Below are 16,836 nucleotides of genomic sequence, written 5' to 3'. Positions count from 1 at the left end.
AATCTAAAGGGGTGAATGAAAATATGTACATATAAATATATGGATGAGCGATGGCCGAACGGCATAGGCAAGACTGTATTTTATACCATTTTGCACCTTGCCTATGCCGCTTGGCCATCGCTCATCCATATATTTATATGTACAGATTCTCATTCACTTTAGATTTGTGTGTATTAGGTAGTTGTTGGGAAATTGTTAGATTACTTGTTAGATTTGTGTGAGCAGACAATACATATTAAGTAATTCCCTTTTTTGGGTGTATACATACATATGTAGGATACTAACTTGAGCCAGTTTGCACCAGGAAAATAATTCTGCAGCAACAGGAAATGTGAAATATTATGTGGATTATAATTAATGGACATTTTTGTAGGGGTTGATACATTTTTTGTAGTAAAGTTGTCCTGCAACAGTGTTGACCAAATTAAGATCCGACATCTGTAAACACACCTTTTAAGAGACTACAAACAAGCCTGATAACAACCACATCGTGCTACTACTCACCTTCCCAGTGGACTTGACTCCCTTCCAAATGCAGAAGAAGCAGACAATCCACACTGCCAGGAGACACAGGGCTAGGTCCCACTTCAGTGGCCCGATGTCATCAATTCCAGAGGAGATGCTCAGCACATTGCGTCTTAGCAGAGAGGGGGCAGACAGCATCCAGGTTATTGACTGTTCTGATGGGACAGAACTGTAGGCTTATGTAGACCCCTGAACGATACAGTACAGTACATTTTCCACTCTATAAAAACATTTTAAAAAGTAGGGCAAGTGTGACATGTCATAATTCATGTGGGTCCTTTCCAAGGTTTTATGCCAACAGAGGTTACATCACAGCAGTGAAAAGCAAACATCCACATGATGTGACTGTAATAGTGTGTCTGTGAGGTCTAGTTTTCACCAACCCTCCTCTGCTCTAGCTCACCCTGGACCTGAATGAACTGTGCCGTGAGACAATTTTAAAAGAATATGACAGAATGTTATTTTCATTCTATGTGTTCGATTTCTGTGGAACAGCCTCAATACGTCGGGGCATGGAGTGTACAAGGTGACGAAAAGTGTTCCACAAGGATGCTGGCCCATGTTGACGCCAATGCTTCCCATAGTTGTGTCAAGTTGGCTGGATGTCCTTTGGGTGGTGGACTATTATTGATACACACGGGAAACTGTTGAGAATTCAAACCCAGCCACGTTGCAGTTCTTGACCTAAACCGGTGAGACTACCATACTCCGTTCAAAGGCACTTCAATATTTTGTCTTGCCCTTTCACCCTCTGAATGGCACATATACACAATCCATGTCTCAATAGTCTCAAGGCTTAACCTGTTTCCTCCCCTTCATCTACACTGATTGAAGAGGATTTAAAAAATGAAGTCAATAAGGGATTATTGCATTCACCTGGTCAGTCTATGTCATGGAATGAGCAGGTGTTCTTAATGTTTTGTACACTCAGTAAATAATTTTTAAATTTAACTAGGCAAGTCAGTGAAGAACAAATTCTTATTTTCAATGACGGCCTAGAAACAGTGGGTTAACTGCCTTGTTCAGGAGAAGAATGACAGATTTTTACCTTGTCAGCTCAGGGATTTGATCTGGCAACCTTCTGGTTACAAGTCCAACACTCTAACCACTAGGCTACCTGCTTCCCCATATATGACTGGTAGAAAGTAGATGTCATCTATGCTGGATTTTGTGTTGGCCAAATGTTAATAAGCATCATCTTAACCTATATTGTGATTTGAAGTTAAGTAGTTGTGGGTTCCCAAGGGGATACAATTTTGGCAGGACTTTTAAGAGGAAAGGAAAAGGATAATACCCCTTGATCCAAATATAGTACAGTGAAATTATCCAATTTAAAGATAGAATGAACCTCATGATAGAGCGGGGATTTCTTGGAAATGTTGCCCATTCAAACATAAGTTTACAGCAAACAAGGAAGAGGCACAGTATCTGCACTGCTTATATTTGAGTTTGTTTTTGGCATTGTAAACCTGTCTGTGTTCACGTGCATGTGTATGCATGAAAGGTGTGTGTGTGTGTTTGTGTGTGTGTGTGTGTGTGTGTGTGTGTGGGTGTGTGTGGGTGTGTGCGTGTGTGTGTGTGTGTGTGTGTGTGCACGTGTGTGTGCATGCGTTTGTGTTTGTCTGTCAGTACAGAGTCAACCCAGCTGTCAGACAGTGAGTACTCACTCCCAGAACTCAGTGACGGGGGAGGTGAAGTTGGTGATATTGGCAGCCAGCATCAAGGTCTTGTTCTTGCGGACTGTGTCCTCCACACACCGGTCTGTGTTCCACGGCTGATTGCATTTGGCCCAGGGCAGCTCCGGTTGAAAGCACTGGAATAGGTAGTAGAGTCCCCAGGCTAGAATCACTATGTAGTAGATGTTCAGGAGAGAGACGATCACGATAGAGGCATAGCCAATACCTACAGAGAAGAGAAATGATTAATTATAACCAATACTGGATTGATTCTTTGTTATATCAGTAAACCAGTGCAGAAGCTTGAGAGTAAACAGAGAACTAGTGTTCTTGGAATAAGTTACAGCCATGATGAAATCACCATGAAAATGGGGGTTTAAACAATTAGGGAAAAGAGGATACCTAGTCAGTTGTACAACTGAATGCATCTTCTGCATTTAACCCAACCTCTCTGAATCAGAGAGTTGCAGGTGGCTGCCTTAATCAACATCCACATCATCAGCACCAGGGGAACAGTGGGTTAACTACCTTGCTCAGGGGAAGAATGACAGATTTTTACCTTGTCAGCTCAGGGATTTGATCCAGCAACCATTTGGTTACTGACCCAAAGCTCTAAACCGGCAGGCTACCTGCCGCCCTCCTCATGTAATAAAGTATCCATACATAAATAAACACGTTTTAAAATAATTCATTTGTTTAAACTATATTACGCAAATACCCTATCTCATATCCAATGTATTGTATCCAGAGAGGGAACAGTGTATGGAAAGGATGTTTTCTTTTTGGACATTTAAGCAACTTTTGGAACAATTTTACAGGGTTTTTACAGGTTTGTTTCGTTAGGATAAATCAAGGGAAGATTTTGAGTTTGATTATATACACTTCATAATAATGTACATATAATAGTATCATATAATAACTTACGACTGAACAGACAAATATAATGATAATGATTTGCCAAATTGCTCAGCAGTAAAAACAGTTTGGAAGGTTCAGCACATCTGGACAGTGGATTTAGCCAGAGCCATATATTTAGAGAGTTGGGCTAACTTTTTGCATTTTAAAAATAATTCTAGACATTCAGTTAGGCTACATAGCATTTTCTTTCTTCACAATTCCTTGCGTAATGTTAATGGCGTGCTAACATGGCTGCCATAAAATGTTGTAGTGTCATGTAAATACATCATAATGCAGAAACACCAATGTCCCTGCTCTCTAAACACGGCTCTGGATATAACACGTTTTCGTATGAAACAAGAGTGTCGGATATTGTGTAATGCAAAAAAATATATATTCTAAAGCAAATGTTTTGAAAGTATGATAACAACCATAATTGATACACAGAAAAAGGACCATTAATTTCAATTGCCGTTTATCGTATATTGGAATCAAACCCTTCAATGCATTTTACTGTAGCAGGACAGTGCCATAGGGGCTTCTATATGTGTCACTGAATCCTCTTGCACACTAAACTAAGTAAAGCCAACATTGGAGCTGAAGCACTTCAGTGAACAGCACTGACCTAGTGCCATTTGACTGCATTTATGTCTATAAAATCATTAGAAACCAATCCACTGACTCGGATGTTCACAACTCAACACTCCTATTTCAAAGAGAGGATGTTTCCCTGGCTTGAGTATACTAACTCTGGTAATAATGACTTTAGTCGCAGAAATCCCCTGTAGACTTCCACTCCTCTGATCTATTTGTAAAGTGGCGTTACCTCCGCCAGTCAGGGTTGTGTGTGTGGTGGGTGAGGCAGGGCAGGCCTTCTGACGGTGTGATAAAACACTAAGAGGGACAATGGCAGCCGGCCTATAGGCCACCTGTGGGCATCTGTCACTCTCTAGTCTATATGTGGGTAAGCAAGCATGTGCGTGTGTGTGCGCACGTGTGAGTGTATGTGTGTGTGCGCAAGTGAGTGTGTGTGTGTGTGCATGCACACGTGCATGAGTGTGCCAGTTCACACAACCTGCCAGTCAATTAGGCAGCTGCCTCAGCACTCCTTGATTATTCAAGCTCATCAACAGATGCTGACGATTGGCTGCACACCCAGTCTTCAGCTGTCTGTTTCTACCTGCCGCTCCTGGCTTCATGGAATAGCCGTTTATGGCTGGGAACTGTTTCTCTACCTACTGGTCTACATGTTAGAACTGGTCTGCCAGTAGCATATCACAGTGTAAACCTATGGCAGGACCCTGACTGATAAGGAGATACGTTACATTGCCAAACCATGACGCCAGGACTGTAATAACGACATCATGCCACAGTAATATCCGATAACATAGCCGTGGTGCTGACAAACAAAACAGGTGGCCCCCTGCTGCCAAGATCTACACCGTCCATCATTTCATGAAAAAAAAATGTGTTTCTTTGCTGATCCACTGCATGAGATATTTATCATTTTGGGGCAGATCCCATTGCTAGGCAACTCGCTCTAACCTTCTCTGTTGCCATGGTAACACAGAACTCAGCACTACTTTACACAACCAAGGCTGAAAATACATGTGCGTGTGCATGTATGTACATAGCTGCCACAATTACAAAAAAATAGGCCAGTCTAAAAGCCAATTTATGCTTGATCCGATGTGGTCGAAGGCTCCGTATGGAGGGTGTGCAATTGCGGAGGGTGTGGCAATTGTGGAGCCTCCAGAGGCAAGCAGAGGCCAAATTGAGCTCCGTACTACATCGCTGTGTGCCTCCCAAATGTTGTAACAATACTGAAGGCTCCGTATAACTCTGTATACCTCCTCATTGACATGATTGGTTGACGGTAGGTGGGGGCGGGAGGTCCTGTATAAACACAAACTCACTTCCTTGACAACTCCCTTCACAACAGCTCTGCTCCGCGAAGCGCAAGAAGTATGAATGCCCTGACTTCTGCAGAGGCAGTATCACCGTAAATGCTGCACGGCCAATGAAGACATCGGATTGACCATGCAGCGCCTTTTAGAGTGTTCAATGTTTGGTGTTTGATTATGTCCACTCTAGGCTCCAATGCAAATGAGGCAATCCTCAACTAACCTGTTCGTAGATCAGCAGAACTGTGTGCTTTAGCTAAATCCTTATGCATGTCAAAAACACAGTCAGAGAAAGTTGGCTGAAGCACATCCATATGTGAAGTAACTATGGTCCAATTACCCATCAGAACACAGGGAGGGAGACCTCAGCAGAACTCAATGTCTGTGTACTGAGTCTAGCAACCCACAGACCAACAGCACAATCAGTGCTGTTGGACGCTGCTAGGGAGTTTCGTAAGAGCAGTCAGAAAAACAGAACTACTGCAGTAGTTGTCACTGGAATACGTTTATTTTAAAGCAGGACGTGAATAACATCGAGGCTAGATCAAGGTCTGGTAACATCATTATTTTCAGTAGGGATTTTTTTCTGGAATGGGTCAAGGCACTAAGCAGGTTTGGCGCCTCGCCTGAGCAACGCTAATGGAAACTGTGTTTAGGCTCTTCGCTAATCCCTCTGTCAGTCGCTGACGTTACCACCTACAGTACATGTCCAAGAAGGCTTACACAACCTCCTTTCCCTGCCTACTTTCCCGGATGACGACCGGCCTTAATGGCAATAGTGGAGAATGGTATTAGGATAATGGGAAGCAGTGTAGTGACTCACCAGTGAAGATGGGGCAGAGTTTTTCCCAGCAGGTGATGCCTCCCTCAGAGGTATACTGGCCCAGAGCCACCTCCAGGAAGAACACCGGCAGGCCTCCACCAAACAGGAAGATGGTGTAGGGGATGAGAAACGCACCTGGGTGGAGGAGAGGAAGAGAGAGAGAGGGAAAGGGAACAGACAGTTAGCCTACAAATGTCAGGGTCTACAGTATGTGCTCACCCACAGCCATTTCACAAACAAATCAAAATCCTGTAATTGCAGTCTCCGACTTGAGTTTTTTTTATAGGTTCCTGAAAACTATTATCAAACTTGAGTGATCCCCAACTTTAAGACCTGTCTGTATGGAGAAAGGGCCCATGTTCATTTGAATGCCTACCTCCACCATTCTTATAGCAGAGGTACGGGAAGCGCCACACGTTCCCTAAACCAACAAAGCCTCCGGCCACGGACAAGATAAAGTCTAGCTTGCTGGCCCACTTCTCCCTCTGGATGGGCTTGCCCTCTGCCTCGTCCTCCGGCCGCGTGCCTGGGCTCTTCCCTGGCGAAGGCTTCAGCGTGTCTTTGTGGAAATCCTTCAGACATTGGAGTTTCTCTTTCTGTGCCATGCTATAGAGGTTGAGAGGAGAGAGGACAAGGACAAGGAAAGAGAGAATTAGAGAAAGTGAGAGAGAGAGAGAGAGAGAGAGAGAGAGAGAGAGAGAGAGAGAGAGAGAGAGAGAGAGAGAGAGAGAGAGATGAACAGGAAGAGAGAGAGACGTGAGCCGGATAAGGCAGAGATAGGACGTCGCATTAGCAAGATGAGGGTCTCTCACGTGCTGTATCGTCAGCCATGGCGTGATACAGTGATACAGCTATGTGTCAGTATAGAGCCTGCAATGAGAACTGCTACAGGAGTTACTGTATCGCTTCCTCCTCGCCACAGTTCTCTTTTATTTACTCCACATTAGATATACATTCCATCTTGCATTGCAAATCTCTCTGGGTTGAATAATCTCTTCACTTGCACTGTACAAATATAATTTCTATGTGCATAATATAAGAAATCTTGATTATGTATAATTTTGTATCCATTCATTAACCAGGGACATCATATTGAGACATGTCCTGGTAATCAGACCTGTGTTCAAATAATATGTCAAATAGCTCAATTGCTTTCACATACTTTCAAAGTAAGTATTCAGATATATTTTATTTGAAAAGTAGTTTAATATTTTAATATATTTGGAAATACACTTGGAAAGTATATGAAAAACGAATTTACACTGACTCAAATACACTCCCATGCATTTAACCCAGGTATTTGAAAACGGTATTTGAAATAAGCATTGAACATACTGCCAAATAACATTTGGCACACTATTTTACAAATAACCATTAAAATACTCAAATAAAAGTACTTATTTTTGGTTGTGTATTTGAAAATACTCAAATACACAGAAATAGTATTTTAAGTACCACTCAAACACACAGGTCTGCTGGTACTGCAGCTCGAACAATACATGAAGAACACAAATACAAGGAGAAGCAACAGCCTACCCTTCCCACAATCCATCCTCACTGTTCTCCTATCACAGCCATTAAACTCTGTAACTGTTTAAAAGTCACCATTTACCACAAGGTGAAATCCCTGAGTAGTTTCCTTCCTTTCCAGCAACTGAGTTAAGAAGGATTCCTGTATCTTTGTAGTGACTGGGTGTATTGATACCGTACAGAGTGTAATTAATAACCACACCATGCACCAAGGGATATTCAATGTGTGCTTTTTTTTACCCATCTACCAATAGGTGCCCTTCTTTGCGAGGCGTTGGAAAACCTCCCTGGTCTTTGTGGTTGAATCTGTGTTTGAAATTCACTGCTCGACTGAGGGACCTTACAGATAATTGTATGTGTAGGGTACAGAGATTAGGTAGTCATTAAAAAAATCATATTAAACGCCGTTAATGCAACTTATTATGAGACTTGGTAAGCACATTTTTACAAAATGAACAAATTATTATTTACAATGACAGCCACTTGGGGAACAATGGGTTAACTGCCTTGTTCAGGGGCAGATTTTTACCTTGTCAGCTTGGGGATTTGAATCAGCATCCTTTCGGTTACTGATCCAATGCTCTAATCACTAGGCTACCTGCCGCACCAAACGTATTAAGCCTTGCCATAAGAAAGTGGTTAAATAATTATTGGCTCAGGACATTTCAGCTTTTCATTTTTTTGTCATTTGTAAACATTTCTAAAAACATATTTCTACTTTGATATTGTGGGGTATTGCGCATCCATTTTAAATTCAGGCTGTAACACATCAAAATGTGGAAAATTCAAGGGGTGTGAATACTTTCTGAAGGCCGTTTCTGTATCCGTGTCCATTCTGAAAGCTTGGACGGGTTCTGGAAGATCCCACAGCTTAAGTTCACTGAATGTTTATACTGTAAACAGCCTTTCCAAGAAAGACAGGATTTGGAATTACTGTCTCAGGTATCCCGTTTCCCTGCCTGTGCCAAAGGGCTGCAAAACAATCAAAGCATGGCAGGGCAGGAGAAATTCCTTGGACATGGTAAGACACAAATGGATTTAAGCTTCCTGCAGGAATACAATGAATGGTGTCGTATAAAACAGGAAGAATGAAAAAAGCAGCTCTGATTAATTGTAAGTCTGATAATACCAGTGTAACAGAGTAAGGTTTCCTGTCCTTTTGAGGCAGGCTCAGACTGAAATGCAGTTGGCAGAAACACAGAAACGGAGAACATTAAAGGCTTCCCCTCTACTCTCGCTGGCTCCAATGGAAATCTGTCATTGAAGATTGTGTGCCTCACAAAAGCTTACGAGTCAGTCGACTAGGTGCTTGGTTTCCAAAAGACTCACAGAACAATAGCTAGAGAACAAATCTTTCTCCAATAAGTAAACATTTCTTTTTAAGCCTCTGAAAGTAACAGTATAATTCAAAGTTGATTTATAGTTGGATCTTTCAACAATACATACTATTGTCAGACACCCTGATGTAATGTAAGCCTATACGCATTGGTGTATTTTAATAATATCAGCCCATACATTAAAGACTTTTTAACTTTCAAACCTACACGAGCGCATGGACTTGCCACTTAACACTTAGTACCATTTGTGGTTATAATTTTTGCTTTTGCTTTTCAAATACATACATGTATTACCAGTTTACAGAACAATCTATCCAAACTACTCTCAGTTGAAAGGCAGCCATAGATCTTTAAAACATAAGGTATCTTCATTCATCTTGTCGTGTGACTAGCACTCCAGAAAGTTACATCCTGTAGCCACTGTACAGGCAGACTAAGAAATAGAACACACATTGTAGCTACTCACAGACAAATACCATATTGTGAAAATCTAATGCAAAGCTGCACTCATTGACCAGTGACCGCTCTGTGCTTCTGTTTTTCAGAGTCTGATAAAAAAGTTAACTTGTTATGCAGTCTCAAATATCTATCTATATATCTAATATCAGTTCATTAAATTATTAAAAGGGACATTTCATTTTAACTTCATATTCATAATCTCCAGCACCACCCCAACATCAACGTATGTGAAAGTGGATCATTTCTAAGTTTTGTATTAAAAAAGATATGCAGATTAGTGTCTCCAATGACATCATCAACTAATTAGTAGACAATTAGTGGGCAATGCCTACTCATAATTGGTAAACAATCACACGATGCACACTGATGATGTCACTGGAAACACTTATCTTCCTCTATCTTTTTTTACGACAAACGCAACATTTCCACATAAATTGATGTTGGGGTGGTGCTGAATATGAAGTTGTCAAAATGTGAAATTGCCCTTTAAATGGCTGTTTGAGCTACAACCACACAGCCCCTCATTACTAAATCAAGGTCCAGTTAAGGTCCTCTCCATCGCTCTGCTCATTCCGCTGTCATTTTCCAGGTTCTCTCTGTCTCTGTTATGCATGACAAGTCAACTTGAATTGCTTTCCACTCTCAAACCTCATTACATAACCGTATCAGCTCTCACGCACTCTATTTTTCTTCCTCTCTCTATCCCTCTATCACTCTCTTGCTCTATGTGCTTTCACCTGCTGGGTGCTGGGAGGCTGTCTGCCGTCAGACTTAAGGCATACCTTCCGTGGGTTCTGCCACATGACTCACCCAGACACCCTTGACCAGACATTCTCAAACCCTTCTAAAACATCACACCGCCATTATCTGAAAACATGGCATTAGACACATCACCAACTTAGCATTCAATCAAACATAAAGAAAGATTCTGTAACAAACATGCATTGCAAAAGATAAAAGGCAAATGGAAATAAAGGACTGAATGCAATCCTTAGTCTTTGTGAAGTAGCTCCCCCTTTTCACACTCAAACAAAGCATTAACAAAGCCGTTTAAAATGTGCTAATTCGAGGGTTTCTAAGTACTTACATGAAATTGTCCATTCAGATTAATAAACAAAAAGCATCCCAAAACAGAACTTAATAATCACATGACATAAAGATTTAGATAAGGCTATGTTATTATTTCAGTTGAGTAATTCCAAAAGACTTACATTTCCTTCATGGCTGTGGATATATGTAGTATGCTTCTCTCTCAGCTGTCACCATTCCTCTGTACTGAATGTCTTTATGCCAACACTGCTCACAAGAACTGAAGCTGACAGCGAGTCCCGCCCTCAGCTAAAGACAATTAAATCCTATGTGGAGATTGGGCACAGCCTCGCAGTCGCGGACCAACTCTCCAGATACTGATTCGGGACTGTAAATTTCCACTTCCCACTTACAACACCCCCCTCACAACACACACACACAGTGAGGGACTGGGGCTGAATGCTTTGCCCTGCATGTGTCACAGGCACCTCTTATTCATGTAACTGAAACAGATGATAGGATAGGAAGAGGGAGGGAGGGAGGGAGGGAGGGAGGGAGGGAGGGAGGGAGGGAGGGAGGGAGGGAGGGAGGGAGGGAGGGAGGGAGGGAGGGAGGGAGGGAGGGAGGGAGGGAGGGAGGGAGGGAGGGAGGGAGGGAGGGAGGGAGGGAGGGAGGGAGGGAGGGAGCAGAGTAGTAGGCCATGAGCATGCAGAGGAAATCAAGCCTCATGGGACAGCTTCCAGGCAGGAGAAAGAAGCCCTCTTAAAACATTATGTGAGTAAGGGGTGGTGGCTGGACAGGGACTGAAGGAAGGGACTGATGACTGGCTTGGCTGACCATGCTAAGTTTTCATGTATTACTGTTTTAATGTCCCACTTCCACATAGCATTGGAAATGTGGGACATGTCCTATTATAACTGCTTATGACTGTGTCATTTCACATCACAGCAAAGACTTTCAAATATCTCTATGGGAACTGTTTGTGAATATAAATATAGTTTTCTTAAAATTGGGGGCAGGATATAATCAGGGAAGATTCTCTGTGGTGTATTTGGGAGCCTTCTGCTCCATTTTGACATGACGTGTGCCAGGTTATCTCTGAAACGTAAACCAGGTACAGCACACTCTATAACAACACCTAATAAGGTGATGGTTCCTGTATTCTTCCCTGTTCTGTTTAGACACCATAATATACTCATAAAGGATCTCACGTGTACAATATCTGGCACGGTAATTAAAAAACAGTGTTAAACTTGACTACAGGATTTGCGCAATCCTTTTGACAGAAGACAGGGCTTGGCTATTGGCAGGCTTTTACACACGCGCACACACACACACACACACACACACACACACACACACACACACACACACACACACACACACACACACACACACACACACACACACACACACACACACACACACACACACTAACACACTAACACATAGACACAGAAGTAGTTACTTCAGATGATATTTCCAGACTACAAATATCCTTGCCACTTCTGGAAAAATACAACAACTCACATAATTTTGCATAGTGCAAAGCAACTTTCTGTTACATAATGTTAACTTCTTAAGGACTGGGGGGCAGTATTGAGTAGCTTAGATGAATAAAGTGCCCAGAATAAACTGCCTGCTACTCAGGCCCAGTTGCTAATATATGCATATTAGTAGATTTGGATAGAAAACACTCTGAAGTTTCTAAAACTGTTTGAATGATGTCTGTGAGTATAACAGAACTCATATGGCAGGCAAAAACCTGAGAAGAAATCCAACCAGGAAGTGGGAAATCTGAGGTTTGTAGTTTTTCAAATCATTGCCTATCGAATATACAGTGTCTATGGGGTCATATTGCACTTCCTAAGGCTTCCACTAGATGTCAACAGTCTTTCGAACATTGTTTGAGGCTTCTACTGTGAAGTGGGGGCTAATGAGAGCTGAATGAGCCAGGTGTGGCAGAGCTCTGGCAGAGTGCCATGAGCTGATCACACGCACTCACGTGAGAGTTAGCTGCGTTGCATTTCATTTCTACAGATAAAGGAATTCTCCGGTTGAAACATGATTGAATATTTATGATAAAAACATCCTAAAGATTGATTCTATACTTCGTTTGACATGTTTCTACGAACTGTAATATGACTTTTCGTCTGAACTTTCGCCTGGACTTGCCCGCGCCTCGTGTGTTTGTATTGTGTACTAAACGCATGAACAAAAAGGAGATATTTGGACATAAATGGACTATATCGAACAAATCAAACATTTATTGTGGAACTTGGATTCATGGGAGTGCATTCTGATGAAGATCATCAAAGGTAAGTGAATATTATAATGCTATTTCTGACTTCTGTTGACTACACAACATGGCAGGTATCTGTATGGCTTGTTTTGTTGTCTGAGCACTGTACTCAGATTATTGCATGGTGTGCTTTTTCCGCAAAGTTAAAAAAAAATCTGACACAGCAGTTGCATTAAGGAGAAGTGGATCTAAAATTCCATGCATAACTATTGTATCTTTTATCAATGTTGATTATGAGCATTTCTGTAAATTGATGTGGCTCTCACCGGATGTTTTGGAACTACTGAACATAACGCGCCAATGTCAACTGAGATTTTTGGATATAAATATGAACTTTATCGAACAAAACATATATGTAATGTGTAATATGAAGTCCTATGAGTGTCATCTCATGAAGATCATCAAAGGTTAGTGATACATTTTATCTGTATTTCTGCTTTTTGTAACTCCTCTCTTTGGCTGGAAAAATGGCTGTGTTTTTCTGTGACTATTTACTGACCTAACATAATCATTTGGTGTGCTTTCGTCGTAAAGCCTTTTTGAAATCGGACACTGTGGCTGGATTTACAACAAGTTTATCTTTAAAACGGTGTAAAATACTTGTATGTTTGAGGAATTTTAATTATGGGATTTCTGTTGTTTTGAATTTGGCGCCCCGCAATTTCACTGGCTGCTGACGAGGTGGGAGGCTACCGTCCCACATATCCCAGAGAGGTTAAAGAAACCAAAGTTATACTGTGAATGAGTTTCCTTGAGATTTGTCTTGTGTTCCGTTACAAATTGGCAGACAACAGGGGAGTAGGAGTGTGACAGAGCTCGTTTCATACAGTTGCTTTAAATGGTCAGTCAATGTAAAGTCAAGCGACATTTTTATATGAAACTGCAGACCCTTAACTTTTCTTGATATCATTAGAGGATGAAGGATTTTTGTTTATTTTACTTTATTCCACTGCATTGTGTTCTTAGACTGTTGACATTATCTTCTGAGACTGAAGCATTAAAGACAGAATCAAAGACTGTAAAATATAAAATGATTTGATAAGACCTTTAGTCAAAGGTATATCTTCTGTTTATGACAAATCATGCGCCCCTCATGCACTGGGCATGGTTGAAAAAAAAAGAAGCCTTGTCTGCATGTTTTATAACAGCCAAACCATTCCTCAATTACTTAATAGAGTGGAGTATTAAACGTTGTCCAAACCAATTAATATGTAGGCTCACTTGTAGCTTTGCTTCTATAATTTCTACTCACACCACCTCATACCACCCTTATTTGGATATACAGTGGACCGCACACAATCGTTATTATGTAATATAATAGATTTATAGAGTTGGAATGCTTGTCCTGGCTTCGAATTCTGGGATGGCTCTAAAAAGATCAAATTTAACCGACGCAGCTTGCCTGGAGACAACAGTCCAAGGGGAGGTTGTGTTTTTACTCTTTACATTCAGCAGATAAAGTTCCAATCAAGTTCATCTGTGAGGGCGGACCCTCTATATCAACATGACAGGATGTTACCGTGTAGCATGATTTTTTTTTAAAGAGAAACATTCATCAAATAACAGCCAAGCATCCCAAACCAGCTCTCTCTTTCCCATTGGAAACAACTGGGGTTTTGTCTTGCACAACATTTGTATTTAAGCAAATGGAATACATTAAAGGGGTAATCCAATAACAAATGTCCATTTTACATATCAGGAGGGAGAGCTACAGCGCATTCGGAAAGTATTCGGACCCCTTGACTTTTCCCAAATTTTGTTACATTTAGCCTTGTTTTAAAATGTATTAAATACTGTTTTTTCTCATCAATCTACACACAATACTCCATAATGACAAAACAGATTTTTTTTTTTGCAAATGCATTAAAAATAGAAAAACAGAAATACCTTATTTACATAAGTATTCAGACCCTTTGCTATGAGACTCGAAATTGAGCTCAGGTGCATCCTGTTTCCAATGATCATCCTTGAGATGTTTCTACAACTTGATTTGAGTCCACCTGTGGTAAATGCAATTGATTGGTCATGATTTGGAAAGGCACACACCTGTCTATATAAAGTCCAACAGTTGACAGTGCATGTCAGAGCAAAACCAAGCCATGAGGTTGAAGGAATTGTCCGTAGAGCTCCGAGAGGTAAGATTCTCTTGTCTGATGAAACCAAGATTGGCCTGAATGCCAAGCGTCACCTCTGGAGGAAACCTGGCACCATCCCTACGGTGAAGCATGGTGGTGGCAGCATCATGCTGTGGGGATGTTTTCCAGTGGCAGGTACTGGGAGACTAGTCAGGATAGAGGGAAAGATGAACGGACTAAAGTACAGAGAGATCCTTGATAAAAACCTGCTTTGGAGCGCTCAGGACCTCAGACTGGGGCAAAGGATCACCTTCCAACTGGACAACGACCCTAAGCACGCAGCCAAGACAATGCAGGAGTGGCTTCGGTACAAGTCTCTGAATGCAGTTGAGTGGCCCAGCCAGAGCCCAGACTTGAACCCAATCGAACATCTCTGGAGAGATCTGAAAATAGCTGTGCAGCGACACTCCCCATCCAACCTGACAGACCTTGAGGGGATCTGCAGAGAAGAATGGGAGAAACTCCCCAAATACCCATGTATTGTAGCGTCAAACCCAAGAAGACTCAAGGCTGTAATCGTTGTCAAAAGGTGCTTCAACAAAGTACTGCGTAAAGGGTCTGAATACTTATGTAAATGTGATATTTATGTACATTTCTAAAAACCTGTTTTTGCTTTGTCATTATGGGGGTATTGTGTGTAGATTGATGAGGAAAATCAATTTTTAGAATAAGGCTGTAACGTAACAAAATATGGAAAAAGTCAAGGGGTCTGAATAAATTACAAATGCACTGTATGTCAGATAACAGAGATGTGGGATAATGTAGCCTGATGCTTGACCCCATGGCACTGTTATTTTGATAGGTGTGGAATACTGCATACTGGATCAGTAATAAGGTGCACACATCAGTATAGCTGCAGTGTATTACACATTCATATGACAGAAATATCAATACAGTTACCCCTTTTGATGTCTTCTTCAACAAGGGCCCATTTGAGTAAAAAAATTAAAAGGGTAGATATAATGATTGATCATATAATGAAGACCATATGAGATGAAGAATCAAAATGGTAATATGCAGTTATACAATGAAAATAAAATGCACATATCTATTGATTTCACATGATCCTTTGATTCTTTGGAAACAGGCTTCTGTGAGAAAGCAACATATTTGCAGCATCACTGTAAGTGTATGCTTGGCTACTGACCCAAGACAATGGTTAGGAAATAGAGCAATGCTTAGTTTCATAATCCACTCTTGAAAAACACAAGCCATCTTCATCTTTATGACACATTAGTTTGTAGACTAGCCTACTACAGCCTATTGTGTCAGTGTCTCAAAAACCAACACATCAATAAGTATTTATCCAAAAGGAGCAGCAAATTTGAAATGTCATTATCTGATTCATAAAACGTCACCTCTTTAAAGTCGAACAAAAGCCAATGGAGGGCGAGAGTCGATCCATTCTCATCAACGGATGGCAAACTACAACATTGTTGTTCCTAAAAAATACGGTACCAAAAAGGACACGCCTCAATCTCAATCAATGCCTGTTTCTCTGTCGGGAGTTGCGACTCTGTCTGGCAGAGTAAAGACAAAATAAGTGGGTTAAAATGTACAACCTGTTAATGGGTATTAAAACCATCTTAAACCGTCACAACTAATTCACCAACAGCATCGTCTTTCAAATAACAGTCCTCATCATCGTTCCACTTTGACAAAACCAATCCATCGAATATAGACTAGGTTAGATTAAGAAGGCACACGTGGGAGAGACAGACAGTAACATCGTAAAGGAGTGCGAAGGCTTGAAGGCAATACATCCACCCAAACCCCAAAAGTTGACCTCTTAGAATGCATCGCATTATAAAAAAGCAATGCTATTGTGTAGGAAATATCGCCTATTAATTTATAGTATTTTAAACGCGGAAGCGCACTCACAAAGGCAATGGCAACCAAAATATCCCTATACTTTAATGTTGCATTTTGTCATAATTTTATGACAAATCAAATATACCTAAAAACATTGGCTTTAATTAAATAGTTTGACGTCCAAAAGCAATATAAGGCTCCCTTGTGTTGATGTCCAAGCTATGGTGTTTTTAGCCTACACATCATGTGCGCTCACAGACACACGCACCACATAATTAGGTTTTATACACACAGCAATTATTAGCATCACTTCAAATAAAACATTATCAAGCAGGGAGAGAGATTCCCAAGAGGACACTTATTTTTATATCTGAAAACATCAAAGAACAACATGTATATTTCAGTCC

At 41.1% G+C, this 16,836-nt stretch overlaps 1 protein-coding gene across 3 annotated transcripts in view; it reads right to left on the bottom strand.

The window, feature by feature from the left end:
- LOC109869270 (sodium- and chloride-dependent taurine transporter) overlaps positions 1 to 16,836 on the bottom strand; it is a 38,434-nt gene that overhangs the window by 21,146 nt on the left and 452 nt on the right. For 2 of the 3 annotated variants that reach the window (XM_020459282.2, XM_020459283.2), the window contains exons 2-5: positions 6,202 to 6,431; positions 5,826 to 5,960; positions 2,193 to 2,427; positions 505 to 637 (exon numbers count right to left, since the gene is read on the bottom strand). In XM_020459282.2, coding sequence (XP_020314871.1) covers positions 505 to 637; positions 2,193 to 2,427; positions 5,826 to 5,960; positions 6,202 to 6,430 — 732 coding nt within the window. In that variant the 5' untranslated portion in view covers position 6,431. Of the gene's footprint in view, positions 1 to 504; positions 638 to 2,192; positions 2,428 to 5,825; positions 5,961 to 6,201; positions 6,432 to 10,362; positions 10,657 to 16,836 lie in introns of those variants that run through there. The other variant, XM_020459281.2, reaches the window with a different exon arrangement.

This window comes from Oncorhynchus kisutch, linkage group LG24 (genome assembly GCF_002021735.2).
Source record: "Oncorhynchus kisutch isolate 150728-3 linkage group LG24, Okis_V2, whole genome shotgun sequence".
Lineage (NCBI taxonomy): Eukaryota > Metazoa > Chordata > Actinopteri > Salmoniformes > Salmonidae > Oncorhynchus > Oncorhynchus kisutch.
The sequence above is the reverse complement of the archived record's forward strand: the minus strand, read 5'-3'. Positions and strand labels throughout refer to the sequence as shown.